We start from the raw sequence: 19,508 nt of genomic DNA on the forward strand, positions 1-19,508 counted from the left end.
CTGAATAACTGACAGTTGGTTTTCCCACAGGATGGCTGAATGAATGACAGGTGGTTACTCCCCAGGATGCTGAATAACTGACAGTTGGTTTCTCCCCAGATGATGAATAACTGACAGTTGGTTTCTCCACAGGATGCTGAATAACTGACAGTTGTTACAGTTGGTTTCTCCTCAGGATGCTGAATAACTGACAGTTGGTTTTCCTCAGGATGCTGAATAACTGACAGTTGGTCTCTCCACAGGATGCTGAATAACTGACAGTTGGTTCTCCTCAGGATGCTGAATAACTGACAGTTGGGTCTCTCCACAGGATGCTGAATAACTGACAGTTGGTTACTCCCAGGATGCTGAATAACTGACAGTTGGTTCTCCCCAGGATGCTGAATAACTGACAGTTGGTTCTCCCAGATGCTGAATGACTGCAGTTGGTTTTCTCCTCAGGATGCTGAATGACTGACAGTTGTTTCTCTACAGGATGCTGAATGACTGACAGTTGGTTTCTCCACAGGATACTGAATGACTGACAGTTGTTACAGTTGTTTCTCCTCAGGATGCTGAATGACTGACAGTTGGTTTCTCTACAGGATGCTGAATAACTGACAGTTGTTACAGTTGGTTTCGCCTCAGGATACTAAATAACTGACAGTTGTTACAGTTGGTTTCTCCTCAGGATGATGAATGACTGACAGTTGGTTTCTCCTCAGGATGCTGAATGACTGACAGTTGTTCCTGAGCAGACACCAACTGTATGCTGAATGACTGACAGTTGTTACAGATGGTTGGTTATGTCCTCAGTGTGCCTCTGAGGTTACTGGAGACTACTTGGTGTTGGAGTCACTCAACAACAACATACCATAGCTGTGTTGAGGCCTCATAAGTTCACAGAGTCAAGGTACTACTGTACATACCGTACAGAGTGGTCTCATAGTATGAAAGAGATACAAGTAAGTTGTCATTTTCAACTTTGTGGAGGTTTTGAGATCTGTTCACGTGGACCTTGAATCAGGACATTTGTAAACTATCCAAGACGACTCCTTGAATGTCACCTCCTGAAGAATCCTTGGACATAAACACGTATCGATGTGCTGTATTAGCCATAACCAACTACAGTACAGACACACAGTATAACCCAAAAGGCGAAGGCTCGTTGTTGAGTCCGATGACCGTCGGTTCAGTTGGAAGAATGTGACAGTATAACCCAAAAGGCGGAGGCTCGTTGTTGAGTCCAATGACCGTCGGTTCAGTTGGAGAATGTGACCGGTCATTGTGTTCTAGGGTAGTCCTTCCTTTAGGAGACAGTACACACTGTACACCCAGTAACCAGTAATAACATCACATACAGAGACCCAGTCACCAGTAACATACCAGTAATAACATCACATACAGAGACCCAGTCACCAGTAACAACATCACATACAGAGACCCAGTCACCAATAATAACATCACATACAGAGACCCAGTCACCAGTAATAACATCACATACAGAGACCTCAGTCACCAGTAATAACATCACATACAGAGACCCAAGTCACCAGTAATAACATCACATACAGAGACCCAGTCACCAGTAATAACATCACATACAGAGACCCAGTCACCAGTAATAACATCACATACAGAGACCAGTCACCAGTAATAACATCACATACAGAGACCCAGTCACCAGTAATAACATCACATATAGAGACCCAGTCACAGTGATAACATCACATACAGAGACCCAGTCACCAGTAATAACATCACATACAGAGACCCAGTCACCAGTAATAACATCACATACAGAGACCCAGTCACCAGTAATAACATCACATACAGAGACCCAGTCACCAGTAATAACATCACATACAGAGACCCAGTCACCAGTGATAACATCACATACAGAGACCCAGTCACCAGTAATAACATCACATACAGAGACCCAGTCACCACTAATAACATCACATACAGAGACCCAGTCACCAGTAATAACATCACATACAGAGACCCAGTCACCAGTAATAACATCACATACAGAGACCCAGTCACCAGTAATAACATCACATACAGAGACCCAGTCACCAGTAACATACCAGTAATAACATCACATACAGAGACCCAGTCACCAATAATAACATCACATACAGAGACCCAGTCACCAGTAATACATCACATACAGAGACCTCAGTCACCAGTAATAACATCACATACAAAGACCCAGTCACCAGTAATAACATCACATACAGAGACCCAGTCACCAGTAATAACATCACATACAGAGACCCAGTCACCAGTAATAACATCACATACAGAGACCCAGTCACCAGTAATAACATCACATACAGAGACCCAGTCACCAGTAATAACATCACATATAGAGACCCAGTCACCAGTGATAACATCACATACAGAGACCCAGTCACCAGTAATAACATCACATACAGAGACCCAGTCACCAGTAATAACATCACATACAGAGACCCAGTCACCAGTAATAACATCACATACAGAGACCCAGTCACCAATAATAACATCACATACAGAGACCCAGTCACCAGTAATAACATCACATACAGAGACCCAGTCACCACTAATAACATCACTACAGAGACCCAGTCACCAGTAATAACATCACATACAGAGACCCAGTCACCAGTAATAACATCACATACAGAGACCCAGTCACCAGTAATAACATCACATTACAGAGACCCAGTCACCAGTAACATACCAGTAATAACATCACATACAGAGACCCAGTCACCAGTAATAACATCACATACAGAGACCCAGTCACCAGTAATAACATCACATACAGAGACCCAGTCACCAGTAATAACATCACATACAGAGACCCAGTCACCAGTAAGTAACATTCACTATACAGAGACCCAGTCACCAGTAATAACATCACATACAGAGACCCAGTCACCAGTAATAACATCACATACAGAGACCCAGTCACCAGTAACATACCAGTAATAACATCACATACAGAGACCCAGTCACCAGTAATAACATCACATACAGAGACCCAGTCACCAGTAATAAACATCACATACAGAGACCCAGTCACCAGTAATAACATCACATACAGAGACCCAGTCACCAGTAATAAACATCACATACAGAGACCCAGTCACCAGTAATAACATCACATACAGAGACCCAGTCACCAGTAATAACATCACATACAGAGACCCAGTCACCAGTAATAACATCACATACAGAGACCCAGTCACCACTAATAACATCACATACAGAGACCCCAGTCACCAGTAATAACATCACATACAGAGACCCAGTCACCAGTAATAACATCACATATAGAGACCCAGTCACCACTAATAACATTCATGATGTTCATTATTTTTCCATATTGTAATTTTGTATTGTTTTAGTGATTCACCATAGTGAAGGAGTAGGCTCAGGTTTTATGGGTCTCTGTGTTTTTGGTTGGATAGGTTTCTCAATTTCTTTATTAGGTTTTTGCATTCTTTGTCAAACCATTTGTCATTGTTGTTAATTTTATTAGGTTGTCTGCTTACTTAAAAAAAAAAGAAGATTTTATAGGGAAGCTGAGAGGTCAAATATACTGTTTAGGTTTTCTACTGCCACGTTTACACCTTCACTATTACAGTGAAACATTTTGTCCAGGAAGTTGTCTAAAATAGATTTAATTTGTTGTTGTCAAATTATTTTTTGGTAGGTTTCTCCACAATTATGCAGTTCCTTTGGCTTGATGCCTTATGATTGAGAATTTCTCTCTCTCTCTGTCTCTCTCTCTCTCTGTGTAGAGTAGCAGTCAGAGACTGAGCTCCAGAGCAGCTCTCCAGTAGAGATATGACCTAGGGCCCCTCTGTACTGTCTCTGCTCAGCCCAGATAACCACAACACTGTTTCCTCTGGCTGCTTGGCCACTCGGTATTTAACACTAGCCTCCACTCTATTTAATATTAGTTGAGGATTCAGAGATATAGCAGGGCCAGTGGCCACATAACATTAATCAAGAAATTTAATCCAATCTCTCACTCTTTTAATAATCCAAAACGTGTGGGTCCCTTGTCTGTATGTCTCTGTAAACACTAGAATAATGTAAACACTAGAATAATGTAAACACTAGAATAATGTAAACACTGGAATAATGTAAACACTAGAATAATGTAAACACTAGAAAAATGTAATAACTAGAATAATGTAAACACTAGAATAATGTAATAACTAGAATAATGTAATAACTAGAATAATGTAAACACTAGAATAATGTAAACACTAGAATAATGTAAACCCTAGAATAATGTAATAACTAGAATAATGTTTTTTATTTTATTTATTTTACCTTTATTTAACCAGGTAGGCAAGTTGAGAACAAGTTCTCATTTACAATTGCGACCTGGCCAAGATAAAGCAAAGCAGTTCGACAGATAAAACGACACAGAGTTACACATGGAGTAAAAACAAACATACAGTCAATAATGCAGTATAAACAAGTCTATATACAATGTGAGCAAATGAGGTGAGAAGGGAGGTAAAGGCAAAAGGCCAAGATGGCAAAGTAAATACAATATAGCAAGTAAAATACTGGAATGGTAGTTTTGCAATGGAAGAATGTGCAAAGTAGAAATAAAAAAATAATGGGGTGCAAAGGAGCAAAATAAATAAATTAATTAAAATTAAATACAGTTGGGAAAGAGGTAGTTGTTTGGGCTAAATTATAGGTGGGCTATGTACAGGTGCAGTAATCTGTGAGCTGCCCTGACAGTTGGTGCTTAAAGCTAGTGAGGGAGATAAGTGTTTCCAGTTTCAGAGATTTTTGTAGTTCGTTCCAGTCATTGGCAGCAGAGAACTGGAAGGAGAGGCGGCCAAAGAAGAATTGGTTTTGGGGGTGACTAGAGAGATATACCTGCTGGAGCGTGTGCTACAGGTGGGAGATGCTATGGTGACCAGCGAGCTGAGATAAGGGGGGACTTTACCTAGCAGGGTCTTGTAGATGACATGGAGCCAGTGGGTTTGGCGACGAGTATGAAGCGAGGGCCAGCCAACGAGAGCGTACAGGTCGCAATGGTGGGTAGTATATGGGGCTTTGGTGATAAACGGATTGCACTGTGATAGACTGCATCCAATTTGTTGAGTAGGGTATTGGAGGCTATTTTGTAAATGACATCGCCAAGTCGAGGATTGGTAGGATGGTCAGTTTTACAAGGGTATGTTTGGCAGCATGAGTGAAGGATGCTTTGTTGCGAAATAGGAAGCCAATTCTAGATTTAACTTTGGATTGGAGATGTTTGATATGGGTCTGGAAGGAGAGTTTACAATCTAACCAGACACCTAAGTATTTGTAGTTGTCCACGTATTCTAAGTCAGAGCCGTCCAGAGTAGTGATGTTGGACAGGCGGGTAGGTGCAGGTAGCGATCGGTTGAAGAGCATGCATTTAGTTTTACTTGTATTTAAGAGCAATTGGAGGCCACGGAAGGAGAGTTGTATGGCATTGAAGCTTGCCTGGAGGGTTGTTAACACAGTGTCCAGAGAAGGGCCGGAAGTATACAGAATGGTGTCGTCTGCGTAGAGGTGGATCAGGGACTCACCAGCAGCAAGAGCGACCTCATTGATGTATACAGAGAAGAGAGTCGGTCCAAGAATTGAACCCTGTGGCACCCCCATAGAGACTGCCAGAGGTCCGGACAGCAGACCCTCCGATTTGACACACTGAACTCTATCAGAGAAGTAGTTGGTGAACCAGGCGAGGCAATCATTTGAGAAACCAAGGCTGTCGAGTCTGCCGATGAGGATATGGTGATTGACAGAGTCGAAAGCCTTGGCCAGATCAATGAATACAGCTGCACAGTAATGTTTCTTATCGATGGCGGTTAAGATATCGTTTAGGACCTTGAGCGTGGCTGAGGTGCACCCATGACCAGCTCTGAAACCAGATTGCATAGCAGAGAAGGTATGGTGAGATTCGAAATGGTCGGTAATCTGTTTGTTGACTTGGCTTTCGAAGACCTTAGAAAGGCACGGTAGGATAGATATAGGTCTGTAGCAGTTTGGGTCAAGAGTGTCCCCCCCTTTGAAGAGGGGGATGACCGCAGCTGCTTTCCAATCTTTGGGAATCTCAGACGACACGAAAGAGAGGTTGAACAGGCTAGTAATAGGGGTGGCAACAATTTCGGCAGATAATTTTAGAAAGAAAGGGTCCAGATTGTCTAGCCCGGCTGATTTGTAGGGGTCCAGATTTTGCAGCTCTTTCAGAACATCACATAATGTAAACACTAGAATAATGTAATAACTAGAATAATGTAAACACTAGAATACTGTAATAACTAGAATAATGTAAACACTAGAATAATGTAATAACTAGAATAATGTAAACACTAGAATAATGTAAACACTAGAATAATGTAATAACTAGAATAATGTAAACACTAGAATAATGTAAACACTAGAATAATGTAATAACTAGAATAATGTAAACACTCGCATACTGTAATAACTAGAATAATGTAATAACTAGAACAATGTAATAACTAGAATACTGTAATAACTCTATAATATAATACCTAGAATAATGTAAACACTAGAATAATGTAATAACTAGAATAATGTAATAACTAGAATACTGTAATAACTCTATAATATAATACCTAGAATAATGTAAACACTAGAATAATGTAATAACTAGAATAATGTAAACACTAGAATAATGTAAACACTAGAATAATGGAATACTAGAATAATGTAATAACTAGAATAATGTAATAACTAGAATAATGTAAACACTAGAATAATGTAATAACTAGAATAATGTAAACACTAGAATAATGTAATAACTAGAATAATGTAATAACTAGAATAATGTAATACATCTATAATTTAATAACTAGAATAATGTAATATCTAGAATAATATAATAACTCTATAATGTAATAACTAGAATAATGTAAACACTAGAATAATGTAATAACTAGAATAATGTAATAACTTGAATAATGTAATAAATAGAATAATGTAATAACTAGAATAATGTAATAACTCTATAATGTAATAACAAGAATAATGTAAACACTAGAATAATGTAATAACTAGAATAATGTAATAACTAGAATAATGTAATACATCTATAATTTAATAACTAGAATAATGTAATATCTAGAATAATATAATAACGCTATAATGTAATAACTAGAATAATGTAAACACTAGAATAATGTAATAACTAGAATAATGTAATAACTAGAATAATGTAAACACTAGAATAATGTAAACACTCGAATAATGTAATAACTAGAACAATGTAATAACTCTATAATATAATACCTAGAATAATGTAAACACTAGAATATTGTAATAACTCTATAATGTAATAACTAGAATAATGTAAACACTAGAATAATGTAAACACTCGAATAATGTAATAACTAGAACAATGTAATAACTCTATAATATAATACCTAGAATAATGTAAACACTAGAATATTGTAATAACTACAATCATAACGTAAAAACTATAATAATGTAAAAACCAATAATGTAATAACCTTAATAATGTAATAACTGATAATGTAATAACTATATAATGTAATAAATATAGTACTTTAATAACTATAATAATGTAATAACTAATGTAAACTCTATAATGCAATAACTATAATAATGTCATAACTATAATAATGTAATAACTATATCATGTAATAACTATATAATATAATAATTACTATAATGTAATATAATAAGGTGTAATAACTATACAATGTAATAACTAATGTAATAACTCTAATGCAATAACTATAATGATTTAATAACTATAATAATGTAATAAACATCGAATGCAATAACTATAATAATTTAATAACTATAATAATGTATTAACCATCGAATGTAATAACTGTATAATATAATAATTACTATAAAGTAATATAATAAGGTGTAATAACTATATAATGTAATAACTATATAATATCATAATTACTATAATGTAATAAGGTAATACCTATACAATGTAATAACTCTATAATGTAATAACTCTATAATGTAATAAATATAATACTGTAATATAATAAGGTGTAATAACTATAATAATGTAATAACTATAATAATGTAATAACTATAATATTGTAATAACTGTATAATACAAGTGGCCATTAAAACAGGTATAGTTGACTGCTGTTACATGCTTCATTCATCATTGTGATGGTATTACTGTATTGTGCGTAGGGGCAAACATGCACGAACTGGAACCACTAGCCCTGTGTCAAATTTAGGCCCAAAGGCATTTACAGAATAATTAACTATGATGACGTTGCGAAAATAATTTATATAACCACTGGAATTGATCATTCAATATTGAAATTCTTGCACAACAAGAGTGGGCATGGGTTCGAATCCGACCCTCTGCCCTTAGACTCCCCCTCCCCTATCTTAGACTTCCAACACTTTACTATCTCTTCAATACGTCTGCAAAAAAAATTACGAAAGGACTTCCCCACTCCTTTAAAAAAAGTGTTTTTTACATTATAGACAAAAATAATTTCTGTTAACCATTGGAATTGACCGTTCCATATTGAAATGATTGCATGTTCCTTGGTTTTCATGCCTGCGGTCAGTCAGAAGCTAAGCCTATGACTGACTGTAGGAGTTCAACACACACGACAGACAGACGCGTCACTGCAGCCCAGGTCTGGGGCTGAAGGAAAAGGAGTTGGGAGTGAACCTCTCATCTGGATCCATTGCAGTGGAAGTTGCAGCCAGAAACGAGAAGGTGAGAAGAAAGGGACTTCTGACTGGCAGACTTTTTTTGGTGTTGTTGTTGTAACTAACGACACCTTATCAAAAACCCACAAATACACTTACGAGGATACACAACCTATACGTTCTGCGGTTGCAGAAACCTTTGTTAATGCAATGAAGTGTATTGACGTGCCACAGTGAAGAGGCCCCTTTTGACAGTTGATGGTAAGCTACAGTACCCAGCTAGGCTAGCTAGCTTGGCCTTTCTATGTGTTTAGCTTGAATGCAATGTCAATACTTTTCCTACAATTCATTTTACTATTGCAAAAAACAGTGCCGGTCTTGCTTATCTGTATCTTTGATGGCCAATTAGCTAGCTGTAGCCTGTGTTTGCCATGTACCTACATCTGTATGAGTTGCTTTCAGCTATCTAGCTACCTAGCTAGCTAACAGCAAAGTGGATTCTGTTGGTTAGCATCTGCTAGCATTAGCTTTATGTTGTGCTTCAGCACCAGTTTACAACATAACAGTAGTTAGCTAACTGTTAGTGTGTAACAACGCTGTAATAAACTTAGCCAGCATGCTAGTGAGTGAATTATTTTGATTATGGCCTATGTAGCTAACAACACAGGCCTAGTAGACTAGTTGAATTGTAGCTAGTTCCATGCGATGGTAGCTACAGTAGCTAGTCTGTTAGCGTACCTTACTATCCAGCTGTGTCATGTCAGTCTAACATATTCCGTGTCTGGTGTATATTAGTCAAGCTAGTTTACCAATAACAAATAGCATTTGTGTTGTTTTTGTGCATAGTCTGTCAAAGCTAGGTAGGTTAGAGATGTGGAATGTGTTAGTTAGCCCGCTAACGTTAGCTACTAGCTAGCTAGTTTGTGCAATTAGTGAAGCTAGCTAGCCAGCTGATTTGCCTACCTTACTGTTTATCTATCATAGGCACGTATTTAGTAGCTAGCTAGTTAGCTGAAGTAGCTAGCTGAGTTTACAGTATATCAACACTGTATTGCTTACTATGACCATTTACAGTATTCCATCCTGCTGGCCTTTACTCACCTGAGGCTGTCACTGGGCAGCTACTGATTACACAGTACGATTTATAATATGACAGACAGCTGGCAAAGCAATTCACTTTATGTCAATCTTGTATGTTCAGTAATGCAGCAGGCAGACATAGCACGCCTGCTAATGAGATTGTCGATAATGCAGGTGCCCTTCTTCTTGAGCTCAATATAGCATGGTGAAAGCTGTACATAAAAAAAATATATATATCAGAATTTGAGTAATTTAGCAGATGAACTGATCCAGAGTGATTTACAGGAGCAATTAGGGTTAAGTGTCTTGCTCAAGGGAACATTGACAGATTGTTCAACTACTCAGCTTATGGTTTTGAACCAGCTACCTTTCGGTTACTGGCCCAAACGTTCTTAACCACTAGGCTACCTGCCGCCCGTCATACAAAAAGGATTGTGCAACAAGAGAGAGAGAGATCAATCCTTCTATGAAATGCACGTAGGAAATGCATTGTCACTGTGTAGTGCCATGGCCACTTCCAGACCGTTAGGCAGTAAGCATCACCATAGCTGTGGACAGTGAAATCAATGTTTACAGCTGTTGTTGCAAGATTTCATGGTTGTCGAATGCGTGTTTAACCTATGGTACTACTAACAGTTAGTTATTTGTATTGCATAGTGTATAATGACGAAAGGTAGCTAACAACTAGGCCTGCTGGTATGAGTGAAGAGGAGGGGGGGTAAGGGAATAGCCGAGACGTAATAGACAAGCCAGAAGGGAAGGCGAAAACCTTTCTTCTTCTACACTCAGTGTCAGGTGACCTATTTCCCCCCCTCCAGATTAAACAGGTTCATAATCCAACAGTAAGTGCTGTTGAAATATTACAGCCTCATTTTGTTGTCTAGGCCTTCCGCATGTTTCTCTCCACGTTGCTTCCCCCGACGTGTGTTGCTTCCCCAACGTGTATTGCTTCCCCGACCATGTGTTGCTTCCCCGACGTGTGTTGCTTCCCCGATATGTGTTGCTTCGTGTGTTGCTTCCCCGACATGTGTTGCTTCGTGTGTTGCTTCCCCGACATGTGTTGCTTCGTGTGTTGCTTCCCCGACGTGTGTTGCTTCCCCAACGTGTGTTGCTTCCCCGACGTGTGTTGCTTCCCCGACGTGTGTTGCTTCCCCGACGCGTGTTGCTTCCCCGACATGTGTTGCTTCGTGTGTTGCTTCCCCGACGTGTGTTGCTTCCCCGACGTGTGTTGCTTCGCCGACGTGTGTTGCTTCCCCAACGTGTGTTGCTTCGTGTGTTGCTTCCCCAACGTGTGTTGCTTCCCCAACGTGTGTTGCTTCCCCAATGTGTGTTGCTTCCCAAAGATAGTTCATGCAGGCTATGACTGCTGTGCTGATGTGTACTGGCTGATTGGTCCGCTGGTGTAAATAAGCCTATCCTGCGAGAACTGAGAGTATCTGTGGCAGAAGCACATGTAGGTCTATGTTTACTACTGTTATCCTGTGTAATTGGAATGATCTGAAACGTTTACACCTAGGTCGTTAGGGAATATGCGATGACATGGTTACCTTCCAGCAAAATTAGGTCATTACATTGGCTCCATGGATTAGGCCGACAGCATGTTGGTGAATCTTCCCCCGAGGAGTATTGGGGATTGCCATCTGTAGTAATTGGAGCGCAGTGTTAGGCTAGCTAACTGTTTTACAAGTCATACATCATATCAATGGATCTAGTTGGAGTTCTGAGGACATGTTGGTGTTGTGAGGACATGTTGGTGTTGTGAGGACATGTTGGAGTTCTGAGGACGTGTTGGAGTTCTGAGGACATGTCGGAGTTCCGAGGACAGAAATGTTGGAGTTCCGAGGACGTGTCGGAGTTCCGAGGACAGAAATGTTGGAGTTCCGAGGACATGTTGGAGTTCCGAGGACGTGTTGGAGTTCCGAGGACAGAAATGTCGGAGTTCCGAGGACATGTTGGAGTTCCGAGGACGTGTTGGAGTTCCGAGGACGTGTTGGAGTTCCGAGGACATGTTGGAGTTCCGAGGACATGTTGGAGTTCCGAGGACATGTTACATGTTAGGTCTATAGCGTAGTTCCAGAAGCAGGATGTGGTCAGTGTGATCAACAGTTTGCTGTGATCACATTGTCTTGCACGGATGTGATCACTGTAAAATAGTTGTTTCATTTTCTGTTGTGAATTGAATTGTTCCTCTCAGGAACCAAACAGTGTCATCTCGTCCTCGATGGCAGTCATCCATCCTGTCCTTACTGGACTATTGGCACCAGACTACATGCTTGTTATTTTCTGTTGTGGTCCTTTCTTCTCACAGCCACCATATCAAATGGTCTCAATGATTGTTTCCCACCTATGTCTCAATGGTTAATATCTCCCCCTCTAATATCTTCTATCAGCTGTAACAAAGCCCCATCTCCTGTCCTGATGGTCTAATATTTTCTATCAGCTGTAACAAAGCCCCATCTCCTGTCCTGATGGTCTAATATCTTCTATCAGCTGTAACAAAGCCCCATCTCCTGTCCTGACGGTCTAATATCTTCTATCAGCTGTAACAAAGCCCCATCTCCTGTCCTGACGGTCTAATATCTTCTATCAGCTGTAACAAAGCCCCATCTCCTGTCCTGACGGCCTATATATCTCTCCTCTGTCTATCTGTCTGGTTGATGTCTATATGTCATGTTTTGGAGGACGAATTTGGCTCTCAACCTTCGCCTCTTTGGAGTCCGTACGGGAGTTGTACTAGCGATTGGATAACACGATATTGTGGAGAAAAAGGGGTTGAAAAGTTGACAAAAAAATAACTGAAATATCACATTTACATAAGTATTCAGACCCTTTACTCAGTACTTTACTCAGTGTTGAAGCACCTTTCTCTTGGGTTTGACTCCACAAGCCTGGCACACATGTATTTGGGGAGTTTATCCCATTCTTCTCTGCAGATCCTCTCAAACTCTGTCAGGTTGGATGGGGAGCGTTGCTGCACAGCTATTTTCAAGTCCGGGCTCTGGCAGGGCCACTCCAGGACATTCAGAGACTTGTCCTGAAGCCACTCCTGCGATGTCTTGGCTGTGTGCTTAGGGTCGTTGTCCTGTTAGAAGGTGAACCTTTGGCCCTGTCTGAGGTCCTGAGCGCTCTGGAGCAGATTTTTAGGTTTTCCAAAAAATATTTCACCTTTTTATTTAACTAGGCAAGTCAGTTAAGAACAAATTCTTATTTACAATGACGGCCTACCAAAAGGTAAAAGGCCTCCTGCGGGGATGGGGGATTAAAAATTAAATAAATACAAATATAGGACAAAACACAAGAGAGACACAACACTACATAAAGAGAGACCTAAGACAACAACATAGCATGGCAGCAACACATGACAACACTACATAAAGAGAGACCTAAGACAACAACACAGCATGGTAGCAACACATGACAACACAGCATGTTAGCAACACAACATGACAACAACATGGTAGCAACACAACATGACAACAACATGGTAGCATCACAACATGACAACAGCATGTTAGCAACACAACATGACAACAACATGGTAGCAACACAACATGACAACAACATGGTAGCAACACAACATGACAACAACATGTTAGCATCACAACATGACAACAGCATGTTAGCAACACAACATGACAACAGCATGTTAGCAACACAACATGACAACAGCATGTTAGCATCACAACATGACAACAGCATGTTAGCAACAACACAACATGACAACAACATGTTAGCAACACAACATGACAACAACATGGTAGCAACACAACATGACAACAACATGGTAGCAACACAACATGACAACAACATGTTAGCAACACAACATGACAACAACATGACAACAACACAACATGACAACAACATGTTAGCAACACAACATGACAACAACATGACAACAACACAACATGACAACAACATGTTAGCAACACAACATGACATCAACATGGTAGCATCACAACATGACAACAACATGTTAGCAACACAACATGACAACAACATGTTAGCAACACAACATGACAACAACATGGTAGCAACACAACATGAAAACAACATGGTAGCAACACAACATGGTAGCAACACAACATGGTAGCAACACAACATGACAACAACATGGTAGCAGCACAACATGGTAGCAGCACAACATGGTAGCAGCACAAAACAGGGTACAAACATTGTTGGGCAGAGACAACAGCACAACGGGCAAGAAGGTAGAGACAACACTACATCACGCTAAGCAGCCACAACTGTTAGTAAGACTGTCCATCATGACTAGTCTCACAGTCCCTGCCGCTGAAAAACCTTCCCCACAGCATGATGCTGCCACCACCATGCTTCACCATAGTGATGGTGCCAGGTTTCCTCCAGATGTGAAGCTTGGCATTCAAAGAGTTCAATCTTGGAACTCTGGAGCTCTGTCAGTGACCATCAGGTTATTGGTCAACCCCTTGTTCAAGGCCCTTCTCCTCCGATCGCTCAGTTTGGCCGGGCGGACAGCTCTAGGATGAATCTTGGTGGTTCCAAACATCTTCCATTTAAGAATGCTGGAGGCCACTGTGTTCTTGGGGACCTTCAATGCTGCAGACATTTTTTGGTACCTTTCCCCAGATCTTTACCTCGACACAATCCTGTCTCGGTGCTCTACGGACAATTCCTTCGACCTCATGGCTTGGTTTTTGCTCTGACATGCACTGTCAACTGTGGGACCTTATATAGACAGGTGTGTACCTTTCCAAACCATGTCAAATCAACTGAATTTACCACAGGTAGACTCCAATCAAATTGTAGAAACATCTCAAAGGTGATCAATGGAAACAGGATGCACCTGAGCTTAATTTCAAGGCTCATAGCAAAGGGTCTGAATACTTTTTTGTCATTATGTGTGTAGATTGAGGACGTGTGTTTTATGTAATACATTTTTGTATAAGGCTGTAAACGTAACAAAATGTGGGAAAAGTGAAGGGGTCTGAATACTTTCTGAAGGCACTGTATATCTGTCTGTCTGGTTGATGTTAATATATCTCTGTCTGTCTGTCTGGTTGATGTTAATATATCTCTGTCTGTCTGTCTGTCTGGTTGATGTTAATATATCTCTGTCTGTCTGTCTGTCTGGTTGATGTTAATATATCTCTGTCTGTCTGTCTGGTTGATGTTAATATATCTCTGTCTGTCTGTCTGTCTGGTTGATGTTAATATATCTCTGTCTGTCTGTCTGGTTGATGTTAATATATCTCTGTCTGTCTGTCTGTCTGGTTGGTGTTAATATATCTCTGTCTGTCTGGTTGATGTTAACATGTCTCTCCTCTGTCTGTCTGGTTGATGTTAATATATCTCTGTCTGTCTGGTTGATGTTAATATATCTCTGTCTGTCTGGTGGATGTTAACATGTCTCTCCTCTGTCTGTCTGGTTGATGTTAATATATCTCTGTCTGTCTGGTTGATGTTAATATATCTCTGTCTGTCTGGTTGATGTTAATATATCTCTCCTCTGTCTGTCTGTCTGTCTGGTTGGTGTTAATATATCTCTCTGTCTGTCTGGTTGATGTTAATATATCTCTGTCTGTCTGTCTGGTTGATGTTAACATGTCTCTCCTCTGTCTGTCTGGTTGATGTTAATATATCTCTCCTCTGTCTGTCTGGTTGATGTTAATATATCTCTGTCTGTCTGTCTGGTTGATGTTAACATGTCTCTCCTCTGTCTGTCTGGTTGATGTTAATATATCTCTGTCTGTCTGGTTGATGTTAATATGTCTCTGTCTGTCTGTCTGGTTGATGTTAACATGTCTCCCCTCTGTCTGTCTGGTTGATGTTAATATGTCTCCCCTCTGTCTGTCTGGTTGATGTTAATATGTCTCTCCTCTGTCTGTCTGGTTGATGTTAACATGTCTCCCCTCTGTCTGTCTGATTGATGTTAATATATCTCTCCTCTGTCTGTCTGGTTGATGTTAATATGTCTCCCCTCTGTCTGTCTGGTTGATGTTAATATATCTCTGTCTGTCTGTCTGGTTGATGTTAATATATCTCTGTATATCTGTCTGTCTGGTTGATGTTAATATATCTCTGTCTGTCTGGTTGATGTTAATATATCTCTGTATATCTGTCTGGTTGATGTTAATATATCTCTGTCTGTCTGTCTGTCTGGTTGGTGTTAATATATCTCTGTCTGTCTGGTTGATGTTAACATGTCTCTCCTCTGTCTGTCTGGTTGATGTTAATATATCTCTGTCTGTCTGGTTGATGTTAATATATCTCTGTCTGTCTGGTGGATGTTAACATGTCTCTCCTCTGTCTGTCTGGTTGATGTTAATATATCTCTGTCTGTCTGGTTGATGTTAATATATCTCTGTCTGTCTGGTTGATGTTAATATATCTCTCCTCTGTCTGTCTGTCTGTCTGGTTGGTGTTAATATATCTCTCTGTCTGTCTGGTTGATGTTAATATATCTCTGTCTGTCTGTCTGGTTGATGTTAACATGTCTCTCCTCTGTCTGTCTGGTTGATGTTAATATATCTCTCCTCTGTCTGTCTGGTTGATGTTAATATATCTCTGTCTGTCTGTCTGGTTGATGTTAACATGTCTCTCCTCTGTCTGTCTGGTTGATGTTAATATATCTCTGTCTGTCTGTCTGGTTGATGTTAACATGTCTCCCCTCTGTCTGTCTGGTTGATGTTAATATGTCTCCCCTCTGTCTGTCTGGTTGATGTTAATATGTCTCTCCTCTGTCTGTCTGGTTGATGTTAACATGTCTCCCCTCTGTCTGTCTGGTTGATGTTAACATGTCTCTCCTCTGTCTGTCTGGTTGATGTTAATATGTCTCTGTCTGTCTGGTTGATGTTAACATGTCTCCCCTCTGTCTGTCTGGTTGATGTTAATATATCTCTCCTCTGTCTGTCTGGTTGATGTTAACATGTCTCTCCTCTGTCTGTCTGGTTGATGTTAACATGTCTCTCCTCTGTCTGTCTGGTTGATGTTAATATATCTCTCCTCTGTCTGTCTGGTTGATGTTAACATGTCTCTGTCTGTCTGGTTGATGTTAATATATCTCTGTCTGTCTGTCTGGTTGATGTTAACATGTCTCTCCTCTGTCTGTCTGGTTGATGTTAACATGTCTCCCCTCTGTCTGTCTGGTTGATGTTAATATATCTCTGTATATCTGTCTGTCTGGTTGATGTTAACATGTCTCTCCTCTGTCTGTCTGGTTGATGTTAACATGTCTCTGTCTGTCTGTCTGGTTGATGTTAATATATCTCTGTCTGTCTGGTTGATGTTAATATATCTCTGTCTGTCTGTCTGGTTGATGTTAACATGTCTCCCTCTGTCCGTCTGGTTGATGTTAATATATCTCTGTCTGTCTGTCTGGTTGATGTTAATATATCTCTGTCTGTCTGTCTGGTTGATGTTAATATGTCTCTCCTCTGTCTGTCTGGTTGATGTTAATATGTCTCCCCTCTGTCTGTCTGGTTGATGTTAACATGTCTCTCCTCTGTCTGTCTGGTTGATGTTAACATGTCTCCCCTCTGTCTGTCTGGTTGATGTCATAGCTTATTAATGGTTAGGCCTCGTTAATATCTGTCCCCCTGTCCTCATTAATATCTGTCCCCCTGTCCTCGTTAATATCTGTCCCCCTGTCCTCGTTAATATCTGTCCCCCTGTCCTCGTTAATATCTGTCCCCCTGTCCTCGTTAATCTGTCCCCCTGTCCTCGTTAATATCTGTCCCCCTGTCCTCGTTAATATCTGTCCCCCTGTCCTCGTTAATATCTGTCCCCCTGTCCTCGTTAATATCTGTCCCCCTGTCCTCGTTAATATCTGTCCCCCTGTCCTCGTTAATATCTGTCCCCCTGTCCTCCCAGGACTAATGGCAGCAGAGTGACATCATGGCCCTGATGATACCTCCAGTGAAGCTCAAATGGCTGGAGCACCTGAACGGCTCGTGGATCACGGACGACAGCGAGTCCATCTCCACGCGGGAGGGCGTGTCCGTGCTCTACTCCAAGCTGCTCACCAACAAAGAGGTGGTCGTCCTTCCCCAGCAGGTGGGAGCAGAATGAGATTGAGTTAATGTCTGTGAAACCAAATGGAACTCGGCTTCTCTGTGTAGAGGCCATATCGCGACACAACCAATACTTTATTGTCTGCATTGCGCAGAAATGTAGTTTTGCGTCACGAGCTTTATATGTCATCGCTAAGCCTGAGTGCCAGTTTGTTTATACTATCATACCAACTCCTTGTCAGTCTCTGTCATGACCAACAACTGTTTGGTCTTGAGCACAAACAGATCTGGGATCAGAATAAAAGGTTTAACGAGGCCCACAGTGAAAACATCACATAGCTAACACATCATCACAACACACACTACATAGGCCTAATATCAATGCTGTGTCCTCAGGTGTTGTGTCTGAAGGGACCCCAGCTGCCGGACTTCGAGCGTGAGTCCCTGTCCAGCGATGAACAGGAACACTACCTAGACGCCCTCCTCAGCAGCCAGATGGCGTTGGCCAAGATGGTGTGTTCCGACTCTCCCTTCGCCTCCGCTCTCCGCAAACGCCTGCTGGTCCTCCAGAGGATATTCTTCGCTCTGTCCAACAAGTACCACGACAAGGGCAAAGGCAAGCAGCAGCAACACTCGCCCGACAACAACTCCGGATCGTCCGACCTGCACTCTGTCAGCGAGCGGCCGCGGTCCAGCACCGATGCTCTGATCGAGATGGGGGTCCGAACGGGCCTCAGTCTGCTGTTCGCTCTGCTCCGGCAGAGCTGGATGATGCCGCCGCCGGGCCCCGGAGGACTCAACCTCTGTAACGACGTCATCCACACGGCCATGGACGTGGTCTCATCCCTGCCGCCCCTCTCCCTGGCCAACGAGAGTAAGATCCCCCCTATGGGTCTGGATTGCCTGACCCAGGTCACCACTTTCCTCAAGGGAGTGACCATGCCAAACTCCGGGGCGGACGTCTTGGGTCGGAGGCTGGCGTCGGAGCTGTTGCTGGGCCTGGCTGCCCAGAGGGGGTCCCTGAGGTACCTTCTGGAGTGGGTGGAGATGGCCCTGGTGGCGTCCGCCGTGGTCAGCACCATGGAGAAGGAGAAGATGAAGGCGTGTCTGCTGAACCAGGAAGGGATGATTGGATACGACTGCTTCATGAACATCCTCATGCAGATGAGACGTTCCCTGGTAAGCGTCCTATAAACAACCAATCAAGTCTATTCATAAAGCCCTTTTTACATCAGCCGATGTCTCAAAGTGCTGTACAGAAACCCAGCCTAAAACCCAAACAGCAAGCAATGCAGGTGTAGAAGCACGGTGGCTAGGAAAAACTCCCTAGAAAGGCAGGAACCTAAGGAAGAAACCTAGAGAGGAACCAGGCTATGTGAGGTGGCCAGTCCTCTTCTGGCTGTGCCGGGTGGAGATTATAACAGAACATGGCCAAGATGTTCAAATGTTCATAAATGACCAGCATGGTCGAATAATAATAAGGCAGAACAGTTGAAACTGGAGCAGCAGCACGGTCAGGTGGACTGGGGACAGCAAGGAGTCATCAGCAAGGAGTCATCATGCCAGGTAGTCCTGGGGCATGGTCCAGGTCTACACTATAGTCCCCTATAGACATCTATAGTCCATTAAAGACATATATAGTCCACTAAAGACATCTATAGTCCCCTATAGACATCTATAATCCATTAAAGACATATATAGTCCACTAAAGACATCTATAGTCTACTACAAAAATCTATAGGAGAAACACTCCCTAGACACACTTTATTGTTCATG

The 19,508-nt window shown here is 41.3% G+C and overlaps 2 protein-coding genes across 2 annotated transcripts in view; both read left to right on the forward strand.

Moving 5' to 3' along the window:
• Positions 1–8,585: 8,585 nt before the first annotated feature.
• Positions 8,586–19,508, forward strand: part of LOC109886404 (probable E3 ubiquitin-protein ligase HERC1) — a 206,773-nt gene continuing 195,850 nt past the window's right edge. The window contains exons 1-3 of the mRNA XM_031821355.1: positions 8,586–8,925; positions 17,593–17,775; positions 18,129–18,911. Of these exons, the coding sequence (XP_031677215.1) occupies positions 17,617–17,775; positions 18,129–18,911 (942 nt within the window). The 5' untranslated portion in view covers positions 8,586–8,925; positions 17,593–17,616. The remainder of the gene's footprint in view (positions 8,926–17,592; positions 17,776–18,128; positions 18,912–19,508) is intronic.
• Positions 10,704–11,150, forward strand: LOC116372532 (keratin-associated protein 4-7-like). Its single transcript, XM_031821356.1, has one exon. It carries the CDS (start codon positions 10,704–10,706, stop codon positions 11,148–11,150), a length of 447 nt encoding a protein of 148 aa, XP_031677216.1.

Source organism: Oncorhynchus kisutch, unplaced genomic scaffold (genome assembly GCF_002021735.2).
Source record: "Oncorhynchus kisutch isolate 150728-3 unplaced genomic scaffold, Okis_V2 scaffold3964, whole genome shotgun sequence".
NCBI classification, from domain to species: Eukaryota; Metazoa; Chordata; class Actinopteri; order Salmoniformes; family Salmonidae; genus Oncorhynchus; species Oncorhynchus kisutch.

What these genes read in the sequence shown, in the direction of transcription:
- LOC116372532 (XM_031821356.1), top strand. Translation starts at nt 10,704, where the DNA reads ATGTGTTGCTTCCCCGACGTGTGTTGCTTCCCCGATATGTGTTGCTTC.